This window comes from Esox lucius, chromosome 8 (genome assembly GCF_011004845.1).
Source record: "Esox lucius isolate fEsoLuc1 chromosome 8, fEsoLuc1.pri, whole genome shotgun sequence".
Lineage (NCBI taxonomy): Eukaryota > Metazoa > Chordata > Actinopteri > Esociformes > Esocidae > Esox > Esox lucius.
The window spans coordinates 32,292,205-32,317,405 of NC_047576.1; the positions used below are offsets into that span (position 1 = coordinate 32,292,205).

Consider the following 25,201-nt stretch of genomic DNA (forward strand, 5'->3'; position numbering starts at 1 on the left):
GTTAACCCCTGTGTTACAGAAGAATCTTCCAGAGATCAGAAACCCCCATCTACAGTAATGTAAAACACTGCAGTCTCTGGCCCCCAGATGGCCTGTTGGTCTGGTTTTATTGTGTTACTGTGTACATGCAGACGTATAGAGTTGTACAGGTGGAAGCCAGATGACTCCCAACATTCCTCACCTCCCAGAACGCCCTGCAGATGAAACCGGCTGGTTAGGATGTCCCCGGGAACGTCAGGTCGACATGGCGCTCTGCTCGCGGTGACACTATAATCAGCAAATCAAATTAAGCCTGTCAGATGATTCCAATCATAATTCGTCATGTGATTTTCTTTACTTAGTCTTTAATCACCAGTTTAGAATTTTTTCTTTAAAAAGGAGTTCATTGTATTCAAGGCCTACTTTGCTTTACTTATAGGAACAGACAAAAAATAATTTGTTTGAGAATATTTTTCATATGTTCACCATAAACAATGCAAGGGGTCACTGCAATGAAACTATTTATACTCCCATTGTTTAAGTGAGAGAGAAAGCCAGACAAAGAACAGCATCAACAGTGTTGTGTTTCCCTTAAAGATGCAGTCTGGTACTTATGGGAATAACCATTTTTGGCTGGATGCGTGTGATATGTTGTTTATATGTGCATAATCTAGAAGTTGAATCGCTTTCATTAATCAGTTAGCCATGAACTTCCAAGTTTGAAAGTGAGTGGCGTTGATGACAAGGGGCTCACATCTGCACACACATGACATACTGCCTCATTTTCTGGGAGTTATGTTGGCTCAACAGGGGCACTTTTACAACCTGTAAGACATAGTAATGTAAATTAAAATGTTGCACGATGATGTATCATTACTGAGTTTTTCTTTGACAGCCCTAATAAGCGATTGATTCTCACTTACTAAATGTAATTTTATGAAACATATTTTTCCATTGGCTACACCGATAAACAAAGCTGAATTAAAGCTGAAGTACGTATGTTTTTTCAGATGGTCCCAGTCCCGGATCTGAAAAACCGTTGTATACGGTCAACTGCTCCTAAGGAAAAAGTGGTCGGCTCTCACAGTGGCTGGAATGTTATCCTGCGCACAGAAAGTGATGCGTTTGACGTATCAAATGAGCTGAGGCTGGACAAAATAAAACTAATTTGTACAAACCACAAACAAATCTGGTAAAAGAAAGGCAGATAGACGTTCGGAGTGAACATTGGTGCAGCTGCCTATCCACGATGGAGGGAACTCATCATGGAGCAAAATGCATTAAACTTTGACGCAGATGTGGCAATTCTTCTGTTAAATAATTAACTGAAGTTAGCTAAAACGCTAGCTACCTAGCTAATCTCACACTACTGTTAGTATTTGCCTTACTGGTGTTAATGAGGCTAGTTATACAGACAGAACAGACATGGCTATAGTTACTGACTGTCTAGCAGACATCGTTCGCAAGTTTTGCTACTACTACCTGCTTCTAATAACGTCAGCTTGCCAGCAAGGACAATGTTAGCTGCCTAGAATAACCTCATACTGTTGTTAGTAATAGGCTATAACTAAATACCAGGCAAACGATTGGCCATTGTGGTCAACTAGCTAACTTTCTATGGATAAAGAGGGGAGCTGCCATTTGTAAATGCTGTTTGCTTTGCTTACTAGCCCAGCTAGTAGGACTGTAATCGGAAAACATTTCCAGGGCAAGTTTAGACTAGTAGCAAGCTATTCTAACGCATCCTACATCAGATACGATTATTTTAATGATATACTCAAATTAATTAAACTAAATGTATGTCAACTCACCTGTTCGGTGAGTTGACATACAGGAAATACTTCCTGTTTTGAAATTTACATCCTTCAGCTTTAAGTCAAAGCAATTGAAAACAATTCAACTAACATGTGAAACATGAGACTCATTCATTTGACTATTTTATCAAAACCATATGCCACTTATCAATGCAAATAATTATTTGTTTTAATAATTGATGTCAAAGATGTGAACAAAGATGTTACAGTTTTCCTTTCCATCCATAAGTTTTCATTTTCTTATTAATATTCTAGCTTAAAACATTGAGAAAATTCATGAGTCATTATAGGCAGTGTTGTGTATCCTTACTTTTAAAAGTAATTGATTATAGTTACCATAGACTGTATATATAATGGACGACGCCCTTTCGCTCTTTTCCATTGGTGAAAAATGAAGCCACCAGTGTCCTGATACGGCGCTGACATCTTGGACTTGCGTCTGCGCAGATAGCGATCTTGGGACCAGTTCTGCGCAGTAGTTATGCGCAGTAGCGAGAAGGAAGTAAAGCCGTAAAGCCGCAAAATCAACGGCAAAATAATTTGTAACTTCTAGCTAACGATCACCTGCTAGCTATTAACATGGCTATTAACGAGGCTTGTTGTCTTTTAGCTAACGTTAGCTAGCCCATTACATTTATTTACTAATTAAATAGCTTATAAATGTAACTTACCGAAAAAAATTCAAAGATCGATTGGAAATGCCAGATCGGTTAGCACAATGTACTGCAGAACAACCCATTATGTCCGTGTGAAATTATATCAATTATAGAAATTTAGAGATTAAATGTAAAGTTCCAATCTCCTCAGTCCTCCGAAGATTCAGTGGCTCCTCGGCTCAGATAGCTGTCAATCACAGCTGTGAATCACGACGTCACACCACCGTTTTTAGAGCATTAAATAACTAACTAAAAACAAACTTATTTTAAAAACAAACTCTTGAATTTACATTAGCGTGATACAAACTACAGTAAATGACAGAAACCAGCTTCGGAAAAAATATATTTGAAGGGTAATTTAATTGTTTAGTTGATCTCGCGTCCCATTGAATAACATGGGGAGGGCAGGGTTTATGACCTATACTGGGACCACTCACCAGGGGGCGATCAAGACGTTTTGGCTTCACTTTTCAGGGCTTGTGCGGCACGCTTGATAGTTACTAGTTCCAGCTCCCATAATGTTACTAGTTACGTTACTTTAGTTACTTGCTGTAGAAAGTAAGGCGCTAAGTTACTTAGTTACCTAAAAGTTATTTGATTCTATATTCATGTGTTTGTTTATGCCCAGAAGGCAGACATTTAATGGGACTTCGTATAATTACGTAGTCAGGGATTGCATAGTGTCACTCAACAGCATATTAAATTATCAATCAATATACATCAACAGTGACCAATCCTATTATCTCAAGTAATCATACAATAATGCCAAATAATATTTGCGTTTAGTTCTTTAATAAAGTATCTATTGATTTATTTTTTATCGTATTGCAAGTGCCTCCACATTTTCAGGCCAGGATTTCAATACTAGATAGATCCATTGTGGTGAACAAAGAAGAACAAAAATAACCGCTGTAGCATTTTACACTGATAAACATAACTTCTCAAAAAGATAACTGCAATTTGAAATCTATTTATAATAATGTGCATAATCCATTGTTACATTACTTTATTCAGAGGTGAATAATTACTAAATCTTTACAAGATCTTATACCTCGGCCCGGCGTCACCACGTTACGCCAGTGCTCCGTAGCAATTTGTCGTTAATATAGCACTGAAGGGGCAGCTATACGTGTTCATTCGGTTTGAACATTCGTTTGCCTGGAAATAATGGAGGGTGATATAAGATCAACTTGGGTTATCTCTTTTCTGATCAAACTGTGATTGTCCAACAGGCAAAAGATCCCAGCAAAACATAACCGCGGCGATTGTTTATATGCGAGGGTAACAATGTAGTCAAAACTGCTTCCCAAGCCAGTATCGCGAAGCTCACCCGAGCTCAGCCTTCCGCTGCACAAATCGCTAGTCGACGCTACATATACGTTTGAAAGGAACAGGAGCTGGGCGAGTGGCTGTGGCCGGTGTTTTATGACCTGTATCTGGGAGAGCTGGTGCTGCTTTGCGTCCTATATAGCCACTTGCTACTAGAGAAAATTAATGCTATCTAAAGCTACTTAGGTGGCACTGAGTGAAATTGAGTTATTCTTATTTATTTGAAAAAATCATTAGTAAGGGATTACTTAAACGCTGAATTATAGGTAATCCACAGCATCATTTTGCAGGATCATTTCAAAACCACTAATCATTTAAAATAGTTCTGGGGAAATTATTTTTTAAAGGGAAAGGTTTCTGTTGTTGATTGGTTATCATGCATGTTGTCAATATTAACATTACTAAGGTGATAATGTAGAGTACTATCCATTTGAAGCACTACATTCTACTTCTAATTGCAAATCAGCTTTCTTTGGGGTGTATCTCCTTTTTTCACAAATTTTAGTACTGTTAACATGTTTACTATTGATGGTTGTGAATACTGTCTTCCCTCCAGTTAATACTTTTACACAAATAGCTTTTGATGTGCAGTATTTAGTTGAGTAAAAATAATCCAGCTAAACCCTATAGTGCAGAAAGCTTTGGCGAGTGATAGACTGGGCCTGGTTTCCATGTTTCCTGCTATTGTGAAGCCCTATCAAATTACTGGACACAATGACTAGGGATTATTCCATAGTGGATGAGTGGAGAACCGAAGGGAGATTACTGGTTCTTTGGCTATGTGAGGATTTGGGTTGAGATAAATGTGTCCTTTGGGAAGGTGACAATTTGTGTTTGTGTGGTGTAATTGGGTCAGGATAGGGGTGCAGCTATTTAGCTTTAATCCTGCTAATTTATTAGCAGGATTATAATGATGAGGTTCCTTTCAGTAATGGCTACACGAAGAGCAGTGCCTGGTGCAAGCTGGGTAGTTAGCCTTGCACTGCACAGAGAGAAATGCCAAACCCTGCCTATATATAGACAGGCAGCAACCCACTGCTTTGTTGAGTTACACAGAGAAATATATGGTGTGCTGTGTGGACATAGATAAATAATCCTCATTTTGATCTGTTTAACCCTTTTTTTGACAAGGTCTTATGAGTCACCTGTCTACGGGTTCTGATTTAAGAGCAGTTGCAATTATTATTTTATTATTATTTTATTTTTTATATAATTGTATTAATATGTTTTTGTAACAATTTGTCCTTCACAAATCCAGTCACCTTTTCTTCGAATCTCCCCTTCTGAGCTGAGGTGGAACTGTTTGTAAGGCCTAGTCTCTTGATAACTGGCCTTTGATCTTTTATGACTTTAGTAAAAGAATTAACAGGGTTTAATTTGATTCTGTCATGTTTTGGTTGGTCATTCGCTGTAAAATCTCTCTGTAGTTGTTTTTATAGAGAAATGGAGGAATGCAGTTATTTTTTCTCCATGTTGATGGCTAAAGCTTGTGTGTATGTGAATGTGTGTGTGTGTGCGCTTACAGTTGTCTGCCTACATGTGTCTTTGTGTGACGTCCAATGTCTGGGCTTATAATGAACCCATTTATGGGAAGTGTTTTATAAGCTCCATGCGACAAAGGGAGGAAATGAAAGTTCCTGGTGCATCAGACACCACGGATACATCACAAATGGCACTCTGTACCCCGCGTAGTGCACTTACGTTTGACGATGGCCAGCTCAAAAAGTGTGCACTACCTAGGAGATAGGGCTTCATTCAGGACACCGTGCAATCCTCACAATGCAGTCTGGCAGCCAGGCCTAACCTTAACCAGGCAGCATAGCCGTCTACTGCCCTAATCCCCAAAACCTGCTCCACATTACCCACCCCATCCCTGAAGTCAATTAATCTAGAAACATGTCTGGAACAGGTAGGATTAAATCCATTTGCCCGGCAGTTTTGTGCCCGCTTGCCACCTCCTACCGTTTCTAATGCCGTGTTGTCATTTACGGTTGCAGTTCATTGACGGCCGGCTGGCCAAGCTGAACGCGGGTCGAGGCTTCACTGACCTGTTTGAAGAGGAGATCACTGAGGGAGGCTTCTGTGGAAGTGAGTTGCACGGTGATTCATCTCAATGAATAGTTTTACTTAAACGTCATTGTCTCACTTTAGTTAATTAACCGGGTATTCTGATTTAAGACACCATCGTTCCCAAAGAAAACCAGGGCCTTATACTATTCTTACAGCTGCATATATTGTGATGTGTCATTCAAGTTGATTTCTACTTCTCACTGTGTCTGATTAGTTGCTTTCACATCTCTGTCAATGATTGTGTTCCTTTGCTTTTTTTGCAGGTAATTCCAGGTCTTATCAGCAGTGGGTGTATACTGTCAAGGTATGCAAAGACCTGATGCAAATATGATTAGTTCAAAGTATCCTCTCATGTTAGAGGAACTGACAGATGGATGATTCCATAAGCCCAAGTCTGTAGTGTCTGGAGTGGGGCGTGCCGAACAGAAATATGTGTGCTGTTGGCCTTGTGAATCTGTGCATACTTGGAGTTGGACAGTTGAGACAGGAGGAGAGAGAGAGGGAGACATAGAGAGGGAAAAAGAGGGGAAGAGAGAGAGGGCAAGAGAGAGACTAGCAATTTGACGAGATGTCTCCCCGGCTGACATGTTGATCTGTCAGGAAACACAAGACAAGTGTTCCTCCATCAAACCAAAGAACAGAGATCACACATCCCTCGCTCTCTCCCTCTCACACTCACCCCTCTTCTTTCCCCAACTCCCCCTTTTGCTTCCCCCCTTAACCGTACAGCAGCTCTGAATTAGTCCTCTAGAGTGCTTTTCAAAGGTTTGTTAAAGTTCACATCTTATGACTGACACAGATCTACAGTGTAAGAGCAGGCTTTCACCTCTGCCCCACTCTTCTCTTCTGTCTGTCGGCACCAAACTCTAAAATGGCTGGCATTTAAAGAGTTTAGTCATTTAGTTCGACGCTGTTGCTTTGTGTTCTTTTAGTCTTCACATTAAAGACTGGGAGAGAGAGAAGAAGAGTGATAAATGTCTCAGATCGTCAGAGATATCATTCAGTACGTGACGCCATAAGACATGTAGCTAGTGTATGTATATAGCTGACTAATGTTGTCTTTATAAGGTATATTCACCATCACGCAATCTGTTTTGGAACTAAAGCAACTACTACTCTCCCTGCTCGTACAGATTTTGGTAATTCCAGACAATTCCAGGTTGTGTGCCGATCAAGATGTCGTGTGTATATGTGTGTATATGGGTGTGTATATGTGTTTGTGTGTATGTATGTGTGTATATGGGTGTGTGTATATGGGTGTGTGTATATGGGTGTGTGTGTGTATGTATGTATGTATGTGTGTGTGTGTGTGTGTGTGTGTGTGTGTGTGTGTGTGTGTGTGCGTGCGTGTGTGCGTTGCATTGTGTACACTGGTAAATGACAGTGATGTGTTCTGTGCTTGCAGAGAGGCGGAGCGCTGATCAACACTGCGGTGACGAAGGCAAGTCCCCCCTGTGAAAACACTGTACCAGATACGTACTCTATGTCTGTATCAATGACATGAAACAAGTCCAATATGTTGAAATACTGGAGCTGCTCTTGGGTTTAGCTGGGAAGCAATGGATTATTGATGATAATGCCTAGAACTTGTGGTGCTTTTAAAGATCCGAAGTGGATTGACATGTCTAACTTTAACCTCCAAGTAAACAAGCATAAAATGTAACAACGAAAGAGCTCAAGGCCGGAATAGTGTGGTGTGTCACAGTATGAATGAATGGGCTGGTGTTGTGTGCGTGCGTGCTGTGTGTGTACGGTCGGGGGGAGGTTCTGGTCCTCGCAAGGATAGAAATACACAACTGTGTGTGTGTGTGTGTGTGTGTGTGTGTGAGAGAGAGAGATGCCCTTTCCTTAGGGCAGTGTTGTATTAGTTTGGTAGGCTTTCATGTCCAGCTTTAGTTTTTGTGTTTTTGCCAGCAGGATCAAAGCAGGTCTTGATGTTCCACCAGACCACTGGAGAATATTAATGGACTGTGTGTTTATCTGTAATCACTCTCCTACAGGCCAAGAGTCATGCCAAGAGGGGCATTCGCAGGCTAAAACAAAGGGTGAGCTATGTGAATTCACACCTCTCCAGGGCTTACACACACACACACACACTCACCTGCATACAGAGTCTTACAGTCACACACGTATACACACACTCTTTCTTATATGGAGCCTGTGACTGCACACTCAGAGATGAATGAGAAGGGTTGTAATGACTTGTGAATTGTGTGCGTACTGCTTTGTTCAGAAGTGTACATTTGTTACCAGTGCCCCTCTGGCTATAGCCTGTCATGTCATCCTGCTAATGCCCCAGCCCTTTACTGTTAGCATATTTCACCAATGAGCCGCTGATTCCTTCAAAGCTAATGTAACAAGATGTTTGTTTCCATGTGCCTTGATAAAGCAATTTCGGTGTCTCGCTGAGGAGAGGGACATGTGACTGAATAACTGGCTCTCACTGGACAGCAGACACACAGCATAGACATGAGTTCATAGGGACTGAATCTGAATCCATTCCGAAACACTCCAAATACATACGCAGACCTGGCTGCTTTGATTATCTTTTACAATGTGACATGCTCTCCACCTCTCCCTCCAAACCCTCCCTCTCTCCCTGTATAATGTCCGTCTCTCTCCCTCCAAACCCTCCCTCTCTCCCTGTATAATGTCCGTCTCTCTCCCTCCGAACCCTCCCTCTCTCCCTGTATAATGTCCGTCTCTCTCCCTCCGAACCCTCCCTCTCTCCCTGTATAATGTCCGTCTCTCTCCCTCCGAACCCTCCCTCTCTCCCTGTATAATGTCCGTCTCTCTCCCTCCGAACCCTCCCTCTCTCCCTGTATAATGTCCGTCTCTCTCCCTCCGAACCCTCCCTCTCTCCCTGTATAATGTCCGTCTCTCTCCCTCCCATCTGTGTCCCCCCCACCCCAGGAAGAGGAAGAGGATGGTCCGTTCTGTTCAGGGTCTCCCACCAGCACCAAGAGTCTGTCGCCACGGAGATTGCAGAAGAGGAGACGGGTCAGTCACACTCACAATTCCTACGTCTCCATTCAACATCCCTCTCATCCTCGTCGGTCTTCTCATCTACTGTATCTTCACATCTGTCTTCTCTCCGTCCTTCCTTCTGTTGGGTTACAGCGCTCTGTAGGAGTTTGTCAGTGTGCCAGATAATAAGACATGATAAGCAGACTTTCAAGTGTGTAATATCAGTATTAGTAATATGCACAGTGTTCTTCAGTGTGTCTAGGAGTTGGTTATCCCTCAGTCTTCTCTGCTAGTCAGCACTTCCTCAGGAGAATCTGCTTGTGGCATCATTAAAAAGCTGCTGTGGTTTTTTTTTTTTCTGCAAGCTGACACATACTAGTCTATGGACTCCACATGCACCTCCACATCTAACTGTTTCTCTGTGTTTTCTCAGTGATGTTTTTGCCATGAAGCCAAACATGAAGCAAAACATGAATCCTCGGCCAAAACAAGTGGAATAAACAATCCTACAAATGTTTCAATACAAGACAGACAATTGAAAACTTGAAAATGATATACTCCATAGATAATAAATACATTTCTATAATAAAATAGAAAAAGAAACGCACAAAAGAAGCGTATGGGTCGGAAACCTTCACAGGCCTTTGAGCTAAACAATCAACTAAATAAAATGTAACAGGATATAAAAAACAAATGTTGGCTGCACTATGGCCCACTAAGCAGGCTGGCATGTGTGCCAGGGCATGTGCTGTGTGTGCCCATGGCTAGAGTAGATATTTCAAAGCGAAATAAATGAACAAGTAAATACAGTCCTAGGGAAATAAATGAACAGATTATTGCAGTCATAGGCTAATACATGAACAGATAAGTACTGTCCTGAGGTAATAAATGAACAGGTAACTACAGTCCTGGGGTAATAAATGAACAGGTAAATACAGTCCTAGGGAAATAAATGAACAGATTATTGCAGTCATAGGCTAATACATGAACAGATAAGTACTGTCCTGAGGTAATAAATGAACAGGTAACTACAGTCCTGGGGTAATAAATGAACAGGTAAATACAGTCCTGGGGTAATAAATGAAAAGATACATTCCTTGGGTAATAAATGAACAGATAAATACAGACCTGGGGTAATAAATGAACAGATAAATATGTCTCCAGTGTAATAAATGTACAGATAAATATGTCTCCAGTGTAATATAGCAGACACTCAGCCTTAGTAGTAGTTTTGTTGTTTTCTAATCATTTTTGGGTCCCTGTTATCTGAGGGAAATATGTGACCGTTATATCATCGACATGTGGCAGGAGGTTAGGAAGGACAGCTCAGTTTCCTCCACCTTTTTTGGGCAGTGGGCACATAACCTGTGTTGTCTTTCAAGCCACACACACAGCTAGCTGCTCCTGCCGCTTAGCCCTGTTCTTGGCCACAGTAACGGGCCCCCAGGGACTGTTGATGCATAGATCCACGGGCTGGCATGTCCCAGAGCACTGGTCTCTCTCTGGAGTGTGTGGGTTGTTTTGTGAGACACTGAGCCCTTTAATGTAGACTTATGCCCATTGGCCAGTGCCTGCATTGTGTAACTCAGCCCTCTGCTCTGTAGCCAACCCACAGCCATTCTCTAACTATACAGTCACTCTCAAAAGTATTCAACCCTCTACAAATACAAAACAGAAAATTATGAATGGCATAAGTATTCGCAATATTTGAGAGAAGCACCATTGGCAGCAATTAGAGCCACAAGTCTATATGGGAAGATCTCTACCAGCTTTGCATCATATCTGGACACAGCTGGTTTTGCCCATTCTTTGCAAAATTGCTCAAGCTATTTTAGTTTGGAAGGGGGACCTTTGGTGAACAGAAACATTTAACACTTTCCATATATTCTTGATTTGGATTAAGGTCTGGGCTTTGACTGACCCACTCCAGGACCCTGACCTATTTTATAGGCCACTCCAGTGTAGCTTTGTCTGTATGTTTGGGGTCATTGTCCTACTAGAAGATTAATATTCTCCCAAGTTCTAGGTCTATAACAGTGTTCCAGGATTTCTCTGTACTTTGCTTTATCAGTTTTTTCCTCTATCTCTATGAAGCTTTCCTGATGTAGAGAAGAATCCCCATAGCATGATGCTGGCACCACCATGCTTCATGGTAGGTATGTTGTTCTCTGCGTGAAGCGCATTGTTAGGCTTGCGCTTAGTGTTAAACGTAGCGCTTAATGTTGAGGCCAAAAAGTTTTCCTTTTGCCACTCTCCTATAAATGCCTAGTTTTGTGAAGCACCAAGTCTATTTTTGCATTATGCACGGTGTCTTTCAGTTCCGCCCTGGAAGACTAACTGCTGTAAAGTTGCAATGTTCCTCTTGGTGGCCTCCTTGACTGGTGCCCTTTTTGACTGCATACTCAGCTTTTTAGGACGGCCTGTTCTAGACAGATTCACAGCTGTGCCATATTCTCTCCATTTCTTAATAATCAACTTTACTGTCCTCCAGAGAATGTTGCCTCACGGGGAAATTGTCTTATGTGTCTTAGCCCTGATTGGTTCTTTTGAAGAACCTTATTTCTCGGATTTGCTTTGAATGTTCCTTTCTCTTCTTTATGTAGTTTTTGTTAAGAATCGTGCTATCCATAACTGCAGGACCTCCCCAAGACAGGTGAATTTAAACTGAAATCATGTGAACCCACTTGATTGCACACAGATGGATTCCATCCTATTTATTGTGACGTCTACAGACATTTGGTTTCAGCATTGCTCATTCAGGTGTCATATCAAAGGGGGTGAACACTTGTGCAATCAATTATTTTCTGTTTTGTATTTTTAATTCATTTAAAACAATGTGTAGATTTAATTTGTCTTTTGACATCATGATGTTTTTTTGTGCAAAAACATATTCAAGTAATTTCATGCTGGTACAGATTATGTGGCTACGTTTATGGGGGATGAACACAAGGACACAAGGATTCTGCACATCTTGCTTAAAATTAAGAAGTCTATGTATATTATACTATCTGTAGTCAACCCATAGCCCTTGCCATTTCAAACAATATTTTTATATACTACAATATCTACAATTTATCTAGTGCCTGTGCCCTATTAAAGAGACATTACAAACCATTCATCTGGTGGATACTTCATACCCATTTTGTCCGATCACAGGCCCAACACCCACCCACACAACTCACTAAGCTCTACCTACCAGAACATCTAATATCTTTTTATCACCATGTCAGGTGTGGGTGTGTGTTTGAGGTGTGTGTTAGACTGACGCACAGAATCAGACAGACAGACCGAGTCAGAGAGGCCGACAGACGGAGAGGCCGACAGACGGAGAGGCCGACAGACGGAGAGGCCGACAGACGGAGAGGCCGACAGACGGAGAGGCCGACAGACGGACAGAGGGTGAGACGGACAGAGGGTGAGACGGACAGAGGGTGAGACGGACAGAGGGTGAGACGGACAGAGGGTGAGACGGACAGAGGGTGAGACGGACAGAGGGTGAGACGGACAGAGGGTGAGACGGACAGAGGGTGAGACGGACAGAGGGTGAGACGGACAGACGGTGAGACGGACAGACGGTGAGACGGACAGACGGTGAGACGGACAGACGGTGAGACGGACAGACGGTGAGACGGACAGACGGTGAGACAGAAAGTCGGACAGTCAGAGGTATGTATTCTGACAGCAAGCTTGTGGCAGGACTCTGCAGAGTGACACTGATGTTACTGTACCACAGCCTGGAGAGGAGGATGAGAAGAGGGGGGAGAGAATGGGGAGGGGAACTGTGTGTGTGTGTGTGTGTGTGTGTGTGTGTGTGTGTGTGTGTGTGAGGGAGAGTGAGTGTTTGGCTAGTGTGGACGGTTTGTTTTTGTGCTTCCGTTCTAATGGGGAGAAACGGCACACATCTGCATGGTGATGATGTGGAGATTTGTGCGGGCGTGTGCATGTTGGTTATTTGTAGTTTCTAGTCGGAGATTCTTGACCGATGCTAAACTGCCACCTCCTGGTTGGTTTGAGTTCCTGCATATGTCAACAAACGCTTGGTGATTTTATAGGAGCTCTTTATTTTTAAGCAAAATCTGCAGAATCCTTTTCTTTTAGCGGCGTGTTTTAAGTGTGTGCTTTCAGAGGCAGCCAGTTGGACAGGCAGGCAGTGGATCCTGCCTCAAAAAACCTCTGTAGTTTTATGTCTAACAGAAATACAGACTTGGCCATGCTTCTGCCTCCCCCCACTCTCCATTTCTGTCACACCTCTCCCTCTTTCAGTCTCTGTATCTCGCACGCTCTGCCTATTTGCTCTTGCTCTCTCTCAATTGCATTTTCAATTTGAAGGGGGCTTTATTGGCATTGGAAAAATGTGTTGACATTGCCAAAGCAAGTGAAAAATATGATATGCAAAATGTTGAATAACAAAAGTATTCAAAAAAACATTGTGAAGTAAACTTTACGCCCCCAATGCTTTCTGAACGATAAAGACATTTGTAATGTTAAATTTGCTATGTACAGTTTGTAACAATGTTCAAATAGTTAAAGTACTGGGTACGGATGACATGGGAAAATCTATAACAACAAATAATTAGCTCCATTTTAATCTCCCTCCTCTCTATCACTCACTGCCCAGCTCTGTCTCTCTATATGTCTCTCCATCTTCGTTCATTTCTCATGTATCTTGCCAAGATGTGAGATCAGTGGCTACTCAGAAACCCCATATGAAATGTATAATGTTGAACTGGTAGTTAATGTAGTCTCTGTCATTGGCTGCAGTGCAAAGCAGCATGGTTATTTCAGGTCAAAATAAATATATAACTGGTCAAAAAAGAAAATCTGCTGAAAATAATTCTGTTGAAAAGGAAGGTGATGCATATTTTCCCCTCTTAACAAGGGGAGTGATATATATATTTATTACGTGGTATATGATGGATTCCTAGAGCCACTTCTTATGAACGCTCCTTTAAATGCAGTGGATATAAAAACTGTTCACCGCCTCTGACATTTTCCCATTTTCTTAGATTGTAAGTGGTTGGCAGATAGCAGTTTGTGCTTCTGACTAGATCAAATCCATTGTTGCTTTCTTTGAGCAAGACCGTCAACCTTTAGTTGTCCCTTTAGGTCACTTTGGTTAGGAATGTTTGCTAAATGACCAAAATGTACAAATCTAAATGTTAAACATTTTAGAATTTATCACAAAATTTGGAAATCGATGTCTTGTCATAATTCTCCACAAAATAATTACGTGAAAACATTACAAAATCCAGCTGTAATTTCTGCCAAAGGTGTGTTTAACATGTTTTCATTAATAAAGGAATATTATTTTTTTAGTTTTCATTAAAAAAAAAAAACATCACCTACAGTAGTAATTTAAGGTTGTCATTCTCAATCCCACTTTATAAAAAGAAAAAATATGAAGGGGTGAATACTTCTTATGTAAACTTTTATACATTTCTTTATTCTGTTTGGAAAGCCAAAGCATGCCAGTAAAATAGATTATTTGTTACAATAATTTTTCTATTTTGAAATTCTCTTCAGTTACAGCATGGGTTATTGGAATATATATTTTATTTAATAATTATCTCAAAAAGTTATCTCAAAAATATAAATTGACAAATTGAATTGAAGATTCAGTTCTACAAAATACTTGTAGCTGCAAATGTATTGATAATGACTAGGCCACTGTGGTCAGTAACTCACCATTTGCTGGTATTACGTTGGACAGAGAAAATAATATTCTTCCAAACATTCGCAAGCAGTAAATGTGCAGTGTCAATCCAGCAGAGCATGCCATGCAGAGGAGCCAATGAACCTCATCCACAGTGTGTTTAGTGATTTAGCACATTTAAACAAACTAAAGGGGCTTTTTTTCTATTTAATCCAAACTGGTAGATTTGGCCTGATTTCTGTGAAATAGCCTGGACCTAGCCTCAGTCTCTTCCTGGCACAGCTCTCTCTCTCTCCTTCTCCCCATCTTCCTCCTTTCTTCCCTTCTTTTTCAATGCATCGGACTGAATGTGGATTCATCTGTCATGAGAGAAAAACGTAGAGTAGAGAGAGAGATAAAGAGAGAATAAGAGGCTGAGAAGGAGTGAGGACAGGAGAGTCCTGTTTCCATTTTCAGCTCTGTTTTAAATCATGAGACGTGAAGGGGACCTTGTTTCAACCAGACTTCCTTCAGCATATTAGTTTGGCTTTAGTCCAAAAGCCATTTGACCACCACTGTTATCATTTCACCTCTGGATCCCTCTGGATCACTACCATGTTTTGTCAGTATTCTTTTTGCAATGCAAAGAATGTGCACTTTTATTTTGCGAATCTTTAGCTTCGGTTGGTCTCTGTGCATTAGTGTAAGGGGATTGTGGGTGTGGTTATGGTTATGGTTTTGGCGGAGGACTGTGGCTGGTTGTGTTGGAGTGTTCACCTTGTTTTAATAAACACCTAGACACACTAAGAGGCACTGTTTCCCCAAATGTGCCCCCAATGCACAAATGAGCAGGCCAAATGGCAGCATGGACCATGACCTGCGGGCATGTGAGGTGTGTGTGTTTGTCCCCCAGCACTCACCCTCTCACAGGTGTATCTGCCATGCAAATGCGTGTGTGTGTATTTGTTTTGCACACAGTCTACTTCATTGGTAAAACAGCACTGCATCACTGCCTTTCCGTTCAATTCCTAGCACAATGTTCCTTGGTCACAGCGTGAGGACACACAAAAATATATCCACCAATCACAACCCTCAATAGCCTTTCACATCTAAGTAACCCAGGATTTAGCCTAAATCGTTGCTCTGAAATTGTAAGACAATGAAACGTAAGGATTTAGTAATATCAATGTTACGCTCTATTATATGGAAGTGGATACATTTTTAGAGAACAAATGCACATAAGCTCTGTGCGTAACTTTCACAGGACTACTGCATGTGTGTTTTGCACACGTATTTGACAAAGAAAGATGCCCTGGTTAGGGAACTACGTATTTTACTTTTACCATGTTCAAAACATTCCGCCTTTTATGAGAAAAATCAAGATAGAAATTGTCAAAACCGACCAAATATATTTGAGGTATTGCTTTTGTGTGTGTGTGTGTGTGTGTTTGTCTTTGTGTGTCTGTGTGTGTCTGTGTGTGTATGTGTGTGTGTGTGTGTACATGGCGTCAAAGAAATGTGGATTTACGGCACAGACACAGGAATCCAATAAAGTGTTTTTGTGGATGGGAGTCCTGAGCAGCTCTGTAATGGCCTTTATTATTATAGCTCCTAGCTACCAAAGGCGGAGAGCAGCCTGGGCCGGCCAATCAGTGCTGCATCACATGTGTTCCTGTTTAGCCCAATGGCTACAAGGACTAAGTGGCCGCTGCACGGCTTTCATGAAGAAGGCGGCGGTTAACCCTTTGTGGTTGTGTTTTGTGTGAGCTGTGTGTTTGTGTGAAAGGTGCAAGTGTTTCTGTGTAAGGTGCATGTACATGCATGTCTATGGTGTCCCCTAAACGAGCAGCAGCCAGCGACATGTTACATTCCGCTGGTCTGGCTTTCACTGTGTCAGCTAATCAAGACCGGGTTGGTACCTAACCCCCTAAATCTGTGTCCTCTGTCCCCATGGTTGGTACCACCCCTAATGCTGTCCCCTCAGTCTCTCTGTGGTAGTGGGTCTACCTTTCCTCTGTCTCAATCAAATTATCAATGAAATGCATTTGTTTTACATCAGATGTTGCCACAAAGTGCTCATAAAAATACCCAGCCGATGACCAGGGACAGCACATGCAGGTGGGCTGTGTCCAGTCTGTATTGTCCATAGTCTATACTTTTTAACTTTTGTTGTTTGGCCATGTAAACACGTTTCAGTTTAATTGAAATAGAATTGAAAGATTGGAGACTGCAGAGAGATTCACTGTTGTAAATGGGTGTGGAAAGTTAGAGCAATATAAATGGTAGAGTTAGAGAGGCAGAGAGTTAGAGTTGGTAGTTAGAGTAAAAAGACTACATTTTTAATAGCAGGCCTTAGGCTCAGCTCTTCTGGGGGAGGAGGTAAGGGGAGAGAGGTGTGGAGGTAGAACAAGAGGGAATTGGGGAGGGGGAGGAACAATTGAGGGACAGAGGGAGCGCTCTTTCCTTTAAATCCCCAGAATGCTAAACACATTACACAGGTGGCTTATTAAACACTGGACCTGAGGTACCGGACTGGGAATGTCACTTTCCCCCTGAACACAAACTGCACATCAGCAGCCGCTTAGGGTAACCAAGCTGTCATAGTGATGTGTTGGTCTCTGTGGGTGTGTTGCAGCAGTATTACACCAAGTCGCCCATGGGATGTCCCGACTTCGCCGTTGACGACGATGAACTGGACACCGCCAGCAAGTAAGAGTCTGGTCTGACCGCAACAATAATCTCCCAGCATTGTCCCGATATGTATCTGTTGACACATGTATCCATTTCTCTGTCCATCTAGATGAGGCTCACTGAGGCCGCTATCTGTTTTACTAGGGAGCCCTGGCCAAGAGCAAACATCACAATGCAATAGTGTTACAATTCAGCAACTCACCGGGGTGTTATGGTAGTTTTCCTTCCCTTGGCACGTTCAGTTCCGTGGAGAAATCCTCTGGTGGTTGTTCTGATCGGTTTCCCTTTTCCTCATCAAACCCATAGCAGCGCTGCCCCCCAGTGGTTGACTCCTGCGTTAAGGACCCCACAACAGACTTATTGCATTGTTGATCGTAGCTTCTTGGATGGATTATGTTATTCACAAAGTGATCTTTGATTTGCTGAATTCATTTGCGGGCTTCTTTAGACATTTATTTACCGTTGTGAATTGATTTGCTTTTTTCTTTGCAAACTTTATGTTGCACAATAAATTTGCTACTTTAATTCGCCCGCCTTGAGGATCTCATCTGAGGACAGTGGAGAGGTGGCATCCTACACCGAGGACAGTGATGACTCCTATTCACTGGAGTTGGACACGGACTCCTCCCTGACAGGCCAGATGAACCTGTTAGAGGAGATCCTGGACTCTCTCAGCGGCACCACCACAGAACAGGGCAAACTCAGCGGCGCCAAGAGCCTGGACTTCTTCAGATCTATGGACGACATAGAATACAAGGCGCCGGTAAGAGAATGTAATGTAATGTCTACACCGAACGAATCAATCTCTGCACAAAGACGGTAGAATCAAAGATCTAGTCAGAACATTGTTGCCTTTACGGCATCCGGACGAACAAATACTGTTCTTAACTGTCTAAACCACTGTACCCATGTTCTAGAACAAGTCCAACCCCCCCAGTGAGAACAACCTGTCCCAGCTGTGCGCCAGTGGCAGCGGCACCGAGGGATTAGGTGGGGGAGACCAACTGGGTGGGGGCTGGCAGGATGACAGTGCCCTTCACCGGAAGCACCTTCCCCCCTCCCCTCGTAGACAGCCCAGCAAGAGCAGCCTCAAGCTGCCGAAGCAAGACGTCCACCCGGCCTCTCCGTCCGGCTCCACTCCAACCCTGGCCCAGAACCTCCCAGTCCCTCGCGTCCAGTCCCAGGCTCCTCAGACTGATGTCCAGGCCAAACCTCATGTCCTTCACGCCAGTCCGCTTATTTGTCTGTCTCAGCCCTGTCCGGAGGAACCTTCGCTTCCCACCCCCCCGTCGCCACGCCCGGGAGACCACCATCTTTCTCCAGCACCGAGCTCTGCATGCAACCCTCTACCAGCATCGATGACTCGCGCCAGAGCCTCCACAGATCCACAGCCACAGAGCCCTGAGTCTGAGGGCAAACCCCAGGCCACCTCCAGCGTCTTACGGAGGAAGGTGTTGTCCAAGGAGACGATGAGGCAATACCAGGTGAAGGCCCTACAGGGTCAGGGCAGTCAGAACGAGGACAGCCTTGAGGTCGGGGTAAAAGCTCGGCAGCCCTCTGTTATGGTCGCCTGGGAGAGAGAGAGCCCAGAGCAGAGGAGGCAGGAACAGGGAATCGACCAGGAGCGGGTCGTGGTCTTGGGGTCAGGGGTCCAGGAGAAAGGCCTTCTGGAGGAGATTGAGTCCATGTGTCGTCTCAGCTCTGCCTTTGAAAGCAGCCTACAGCTGTCCCAGGTGCACAACAACAACACACATAACACTCACGCTAATAACCACAAACAAGCCAAAGACTAGTCTTGGGACAGACGAGAACAGGGGCAAAGCCACAGACTAATCCTGGGACAGACGAAGACAGGGGCAAAGCCACAGACTAGTCCTGGGACAGACGAGGACAGGGCCAAAGCCACAGACTAGTACTGGGACAGACGAGGACAGGGGCAAAGCCACAGACTAGTCCTGGGACAGACGAGGACAGGGGCAAAGCCACAGACTAGTCCTGGGACAGACGAGGACTGGGCCAAAGCCACAGACTAGTCCTGGGATGGATGAGGATGTGGCAAAGCCAGACTAGTCCTGGGATGGACGAGGGCAGGGACAAAGACAGACTAGTTCTGGGACAGATGGATGTATGACAACCGAAGCTAGAAGTTGCACATAACCATAGGTGTAAGTTCAGACTGCCCAATACTTTACCATTGGGGGAGCAATACAACAACTGTCCTTATGTCAGCATCCAGGAGCAACAAAAACCTATAAGAAATGTCAGTGAGACCGCCTAGCTGATAAGACACCGTGTGAATGATCGTCCTGATGGGGCTCAGTCGTGTCTTGTTGTCTGTGGGGTTGTTTTTGTCCCCATAAGTTTAGTGGCTTGCGTTAAAGACCGGTGAACTGGGTTGTTTTTCCTATGTCCTAAAAACTATCATAATAATAAGGGGAAACAAAAACGTGTAATTGAAACAAAGGAAAATCGGAGGTGGATTTGCACACAAAAGGGTACCGATTAACCTCTGTTACATGGTACTAACAGATCAATGTTTATTAACAGAGATCCAAATGACTCCGGTCTGGATGTACGCCTATTGTGAAGGTAACTCTTAACATACGAAGTCCTACCACAATGCCTTAAATAGATGTGGGATATGCTTTCGGCACAGCTCAGTCTTCAGATATATATTTTGCTGAAAGCATTTGATCTTCTTAGATTATTATCTATTATTATTATAATTATTATCAGCTGAATGTGGAGCAATGGTCAGCTTTCTAATAACGCATATTGATAGTAAATTTAGTTCAGGCCATACAAGCTTAATGAACTGTTTTGTATGTTGCTGTTTGTTTTTTTTAAGAGGAGGGGGAGGTTGAAGTTGTGTCTCTATGCTTTTCAGATTGCTATTCAGCATTTTAATGTAATTTTTTTGTACAGCAATGTGAACTGGGCATTGGTTAAGTCAACTTTGTATGGCCTTAACATATGTTGCACTTAGAAAGATGCTCTATTTAGTTTCATTTTAATAGAAACATCTGGAATATGTATTTTTCTCAAGTGTTGGTTTCTCAGGATGCTCCCGTCTGTTAGGAAAGAAAGGACAGAAGGAGATGTTTCAATCCAGATTGTATTAACAAAAAGAGAATACTATCCATTTTGTTCTCTCTTCATTTTTTGTTTCTCTCATGATCTGTCTTTATTTCTCTCTCATCTCTTTCACCTCCTTTCCCCATCTTCAATTATTTTTGTCTCCATCTGCCCCTTAATTCACTTTGACACACCTTCATCATCACCATTTCACAAAGGATCACTCCATCTTAACATCACTTCCTCTTTTCTCTTTCTTCCCCTTGTTTCTGTAGCTGGCAGTTAAAATGGAGGTCGGTGGAATGAGTGCTTTAGTAGGAAGACTGTGAGAGAAGTTTTATGTACTGTATATCCAATGTAGTGTATCATTTCTGCAACACTGAGAGGTGATGCTACATCAAAAGCTCCTGGTGACTGTGGAACAGTAAAAGAGCAATACAGCTCTCCTTAAAGAATCTACCATGGAGAAAAGGCAAGCCCTGTGAGTAATATCCAGATCCGATGGCCACTCACGATTATGGTGCAGACAACATAAGGTTTTTTACAGTGCTTGTTAGTGGTTATGTAAATGATGTGTTCTGTCTGTTTGTTCTAATGATTTATGTTGCATGCTGTTGGGTGTTAAGGTTAAACACTAGCCCTCACTCTGCCCTGACCGCTAGGCCGCAATGAGATCTTAAATGAAACTCCGAGAGGCCCTCTCTTCAGCTATTAAGTTTGATTTTTCATCAGGCCTGTTTTGTGTTTCGCACCAACCATGTTTTTTTTTTTTTTTTTCAGCAGTTCTGAAGTTGTAAAACTGTTTACTATGCAAAAATTCAGAACATCATTGATTTACCACTAATCACGAATTGTAACAAGATCAGGTAATTCATCATCATATGTGAATACATACATCTCTGTAATTTGGCTGAAATTTGGGTGGTGTATGAAACAGATGGTTGTGCCTTATGTGTTTTACTAGTGTGGTTAACACAAGGTATTCTGGATAAAGAGTGGCTTAAACATTTTGAATTGATATTTTTAATATACAGTATGCAAAGAGACCTAGAGAACCAATGGTCCAGTCTGTGTATGGAGGTACTGAGAATAAACCTTGATATGGTGCTCAGTTCTTATAGAGATTAGACGTACATTAAATCAGATGCATGAAACTACACTTGGTCTTTACATTTTTCTTTGTAGCACTATAAGTTCGTTGAACATTTCCACCCGGTTTTCAGGCGAAAGTGTGGTGAATGTTACTGTACAGTAAGTGCTAGAAAATGTAACGCTTCCAGTAGTAATACCACTCAATTTGTTATAATGACTGACTGAAGCAGGGAAATTAGGAACATTTGATTTATTTCTTATATCTTTCTTTTAAAATGTTTTTATGTTTTAAAATAAGGTTTCTGAAGGATCTTTTAGGGGTTCTTCAAATTTGAACTATGGGGGAACTCCTGAAAGTTATATGAAAAACCCTTTGAAATTGTTCTTCAAAAAAACCCTTCTTAATGGTTCCACAAAGATCCTCTTGAGTAACCTTTAAGTTTGACCATTGAGGGTGGTTCTTCATCAAGAAGGGTGGTTCTTCATCAAACACTATTAAAGGGCGTTCTTTGATATATCTGTTTACATGTTCCCCTTGAAAACTTTCCACACTTTCATGAAGAACTCTGAAAGGATCGTCAGAGACCCCTTTCTTTTAAGAATATATAATCTGGGCACAACCTAAGTATATCTTTTGACAAATCATAAAATTTTGTCTATGATCAAATTACCATTTATAAATGTTTCTTAAAAAAAGTTGTATTCATTAGGTGTTACGTTGGACCCGAGCTACTGTGACAGTTGCCCCTGGCCTGTCGGTTTGAATTAAAATGATCATTGTGTTTTATGTTCAAACATATGTATAAATGATTAGGAAACTGACGTGACCAAACATGACTGGCCTGGTTCTAGTGGTCTCTGCACAATAGTTGCAATGGCCCCTGCTCTCCCCTTGTTATAATGCATTTCCAGGTTAATTTCCAATTTTAGTGACTAAATATGATTTATTTAGTTTACATGGAGAATATGTAACTTATCATCTATTCTAAATGATTGATGTAACAACAACAACTAAGATTTGAATGTACTATATTTAAAAAAAAATGTATTCCCTTCATTAATTAGGATAAAGGAAAGTCTGGACAAAACACAACTTTTTTCAGCTTGTGGTATGCATGTACAATAGCATATGAATGTTAGCATTTTAGTCCATTCCTCTAGTTCTATTTTTTTTTTTCTTTCAGATATTGGCTAATCTTATTTGGTTGTTGTATTTGTTTGTTACTCAGATCAAAAGTAAAATGCAGTGTCAGCTTGTGTTGTAGGCTATTGTCTAGTTTTCACACTTGCCTTGCAAACTGTTGAAATACTGTATTTGGTAGTTTTTTTTTCATTTCGAACTTAATTTATTTAAAGTAACTGCTGTATTTAGTGTAACTGCGATGGATTTATGTTTTACTTGAGCAATTACATACTAACACTTGCAATAGCTTGGAATCCTTGTAGGTTGAGTATCTGTTTTCTGAAAAGCTGGTGTCTTTCTGACTGAATGTCTCTTCACTGTCTCACTACTTACTGACTGATGCAGGAAAAAGGAGGGTGAAAACTTCATGCTTCCATTCACTTTCTGAAATGCCACAGTTGCATTTCCCTTTTTGCTAATACTCATGTGATATTAAAGATCAAAACCACGGATTGTCAGGAAACTAAGAGGCAGATCACTTGTCTCTAAACATTCATTCACTGCAGTAACAACACTGGTACTGTTGACACGGTTCATAGTCATTCACCTTTTCCACTGGTCCCTAGACTTGGTATTGTAATAAATTCAGTACGACATTCAGGACCTACCAGTGTCTAGTGTGCAAGAAAAGAATTGTCTTGTGTGACAACATAAAGGTCAGTCTAACTGCGGCCACACCTAGAGCATCCTTGCACATTGTCAGCATACAGCATCTAGGTATGTGTGCACTTCTCTTGTACCATTTCCATGAACGCCTACAGTTGGTTACAATCTGTATAACGCTGCTTTAGGTGTGATCAAGCATAGCACCCTTTGGATGGAATGATAAACGGTATGCACTGTGGATGTACGAATAAATTATTTTCATGTTCAAGCTACATTGTCTTTTTTGTTTCTTCCATTTTATCAATAAAGAAAATGAAGTAAAGCAATACGATTTTAAACTCCTTTAACTCTAGAAAGGTGTTGACCGTTCCTGCTAATGAGTGATTTTGACCCAATAACTATATAAAATGTGTGCTATTGGAGAAATTGTAATTTGCTTTTGGTCTTAGATTAAGGTATTGGATATCATAAGAATACAAAACAATGTGTATTTAAAATAATGTTGTTTTTTTTACTAGATGTTACTGTAAGCTGTGACCATTATGACATTTGTTGTTCTTGGAAATACAGTGGGGAGAACAAGTATTTGATACACTGCCGATTCTGCAGGTTTTCCCACTTACAAAGCATGTCGAAGTCTGTCATTTTTATTGTAGGATCTCTTCAACTGTGACGGAATCTGAAACAAAAATCCAGAAAATCACAGTGTATGATTATTTTGTAATTAATTAGCATTTTATTGCATGACATAAGTATTTCACATCAGACAAGCAGAACTTAATATTTGGTACAGAAACCTTTGTTTGCAATTACAGAGATCATACGTTTCCTATAGTTCTTGACCAGGTTTGCACACACTGCAGCAGGGACTTTGGCCCACTCCTCCATACAGACTTCCAGATCCTTCAGGTTTCAGGGCTGTCACTGGGCAACAAAGACTTTCAGCTCCCTCCAAAGATTTTCTATTGGGTTCAGGTCTGGAGACTGGCTAGGCCACTCCAGGGCCTTGAGATGCTTCTTACGGAACCACTCCTTAGTTGCCCTGGCTGTGTGTTTCGGGTCATTGTCATGCTGGAAGACCCAGCCACGACCCCTCATCAATGCTCTTACTGAGGGAAGGAGGTTGTTGGCCAAGATCTCACCATACATGGCCCCATCCATCCTCCCCTCAATACGGAGCAGTCGTCCTGTCCCCTTTGCAGAAAAGCATCCCCAAATAATGGGGATGGTTTTCTAGGGGTTGTACTCATCCTTCTTCCTCCAAACACGGCGAGTGGAGTTTAGACCAAAAAGCTCTATTTTTGTCTCATCAGAACACATGTCCCTCTCCCATTCCTCTTCTGGATCATCCAGATGGTAATTGGCAAACTTCAGACAGGCCTGGACATGCGCTGGCTTGAGCAGGGGGACCTTGCGTGCGCTGCAGGATTTTAATCCATGATGGCATAGTGTGTTACTAATGGTTTTCTTTGAGACTGTGGTCCCAGCTCTCTTCAGGTCATTGACCAGGTCCTGCCGTGTAGTTCTGGGCTGATCCCTCACCTTCCTCATGATCATTGATGCCCCACGAGGTGAGATCTTGCATGGAGCCCCAGACTGAGGGAAATTGATTGTCATCTTGAACTTCTTCCATTTTCTAATAATTGTGCCAACAGTTATTGCCTTCTCACCAAGCTGCTTGCCTATTGTCCTGTAGACCATCCCAGCCTTGTGCAGGTCTACAATTTTATCCCTGATGTCCTTACACAGCTCTCTGGTCTTGGCCATTGTGGAGAGGTTGGAGTCTGTTTGATTGAGTGTGTGGACAGGTGTCTTTTATACAGGTAACGAGTTCAAACAGGTGCAGTTAATACAGGTAATGAGTGGAGAACAGGAGGGCTTCTTAAAGAAAAACAAGTCTGTGAGAGCCGGAATTCTTACTTGTTGGTAGGAGATCAAATACTTATGTCATGCAATAAAATGCAAATTAATTATTTAAAAATCATACAATGTGATTTTCTGGATTTTTGTTTTAGATTCCGTCTCTCACAGTTGAAGTGTACCTACAGACCTCTACATGCTTTGTAAGTAGGAAAACCTGCAAATACTTGTTCTCCCCACTGTAGTT

At 42.0% G+C, this 25,201-nt stretch overlaps 1 protein-coding gene across 6 annotated transcripts in view; it reads left to right on the top strand.

The window, feature by feature from the left end:
- Positions 1-23,366, top strand: part of dennd1b (DENN/MADD domain containing 1B) — a 137,569-nt gene extending 114,203 nt beyond the window's left edge. For 2 of the 6 annotated variants that reach the window (XM_010901905.3, XM_010901907.3), the window contains 8 exons: positions 5,776-5,866; positions 6,112-6,152; positions 7,254-7,289; positions 7,849-7,893; positions 8,762-8,848; positions 17,083-17,156; positions 17,679-17,901; positions 18,056-23,366. In XM_010901905.3, the coding sequence (XP_010900207.2) occupies positions 5,776-5,866; positions 6,112-6,152; positions 7,254-7,289; positions 7,849-7,893; positions 8,762-8,848; positions 17,083-17,156; positions 17,679-17,901; positions 18,056-18,931 (1,473 nt within the window). In that variant the 3' untranslated portion in view covers positions 18,932-23,366. Of the gene's footprint in view, positions 1-5,775; positions 5,867-6,111; positions 6,153-7,253; positions 7,290-7,848; positions 7,894-8,761; positions 8,849-10,909; positions 12,140-17,082; positions 17,157-17,247; positions 17,902-18,055 lie in introns of those variants that run through there. The other 4 variants (XM_010901906.3, XM_020049122.3, XM_034293627.1 and 1 more) reach the window with 4 other exon arrangements.
- Positions 23,367-25,201: the final 1,835 nt, after the last annotated feature.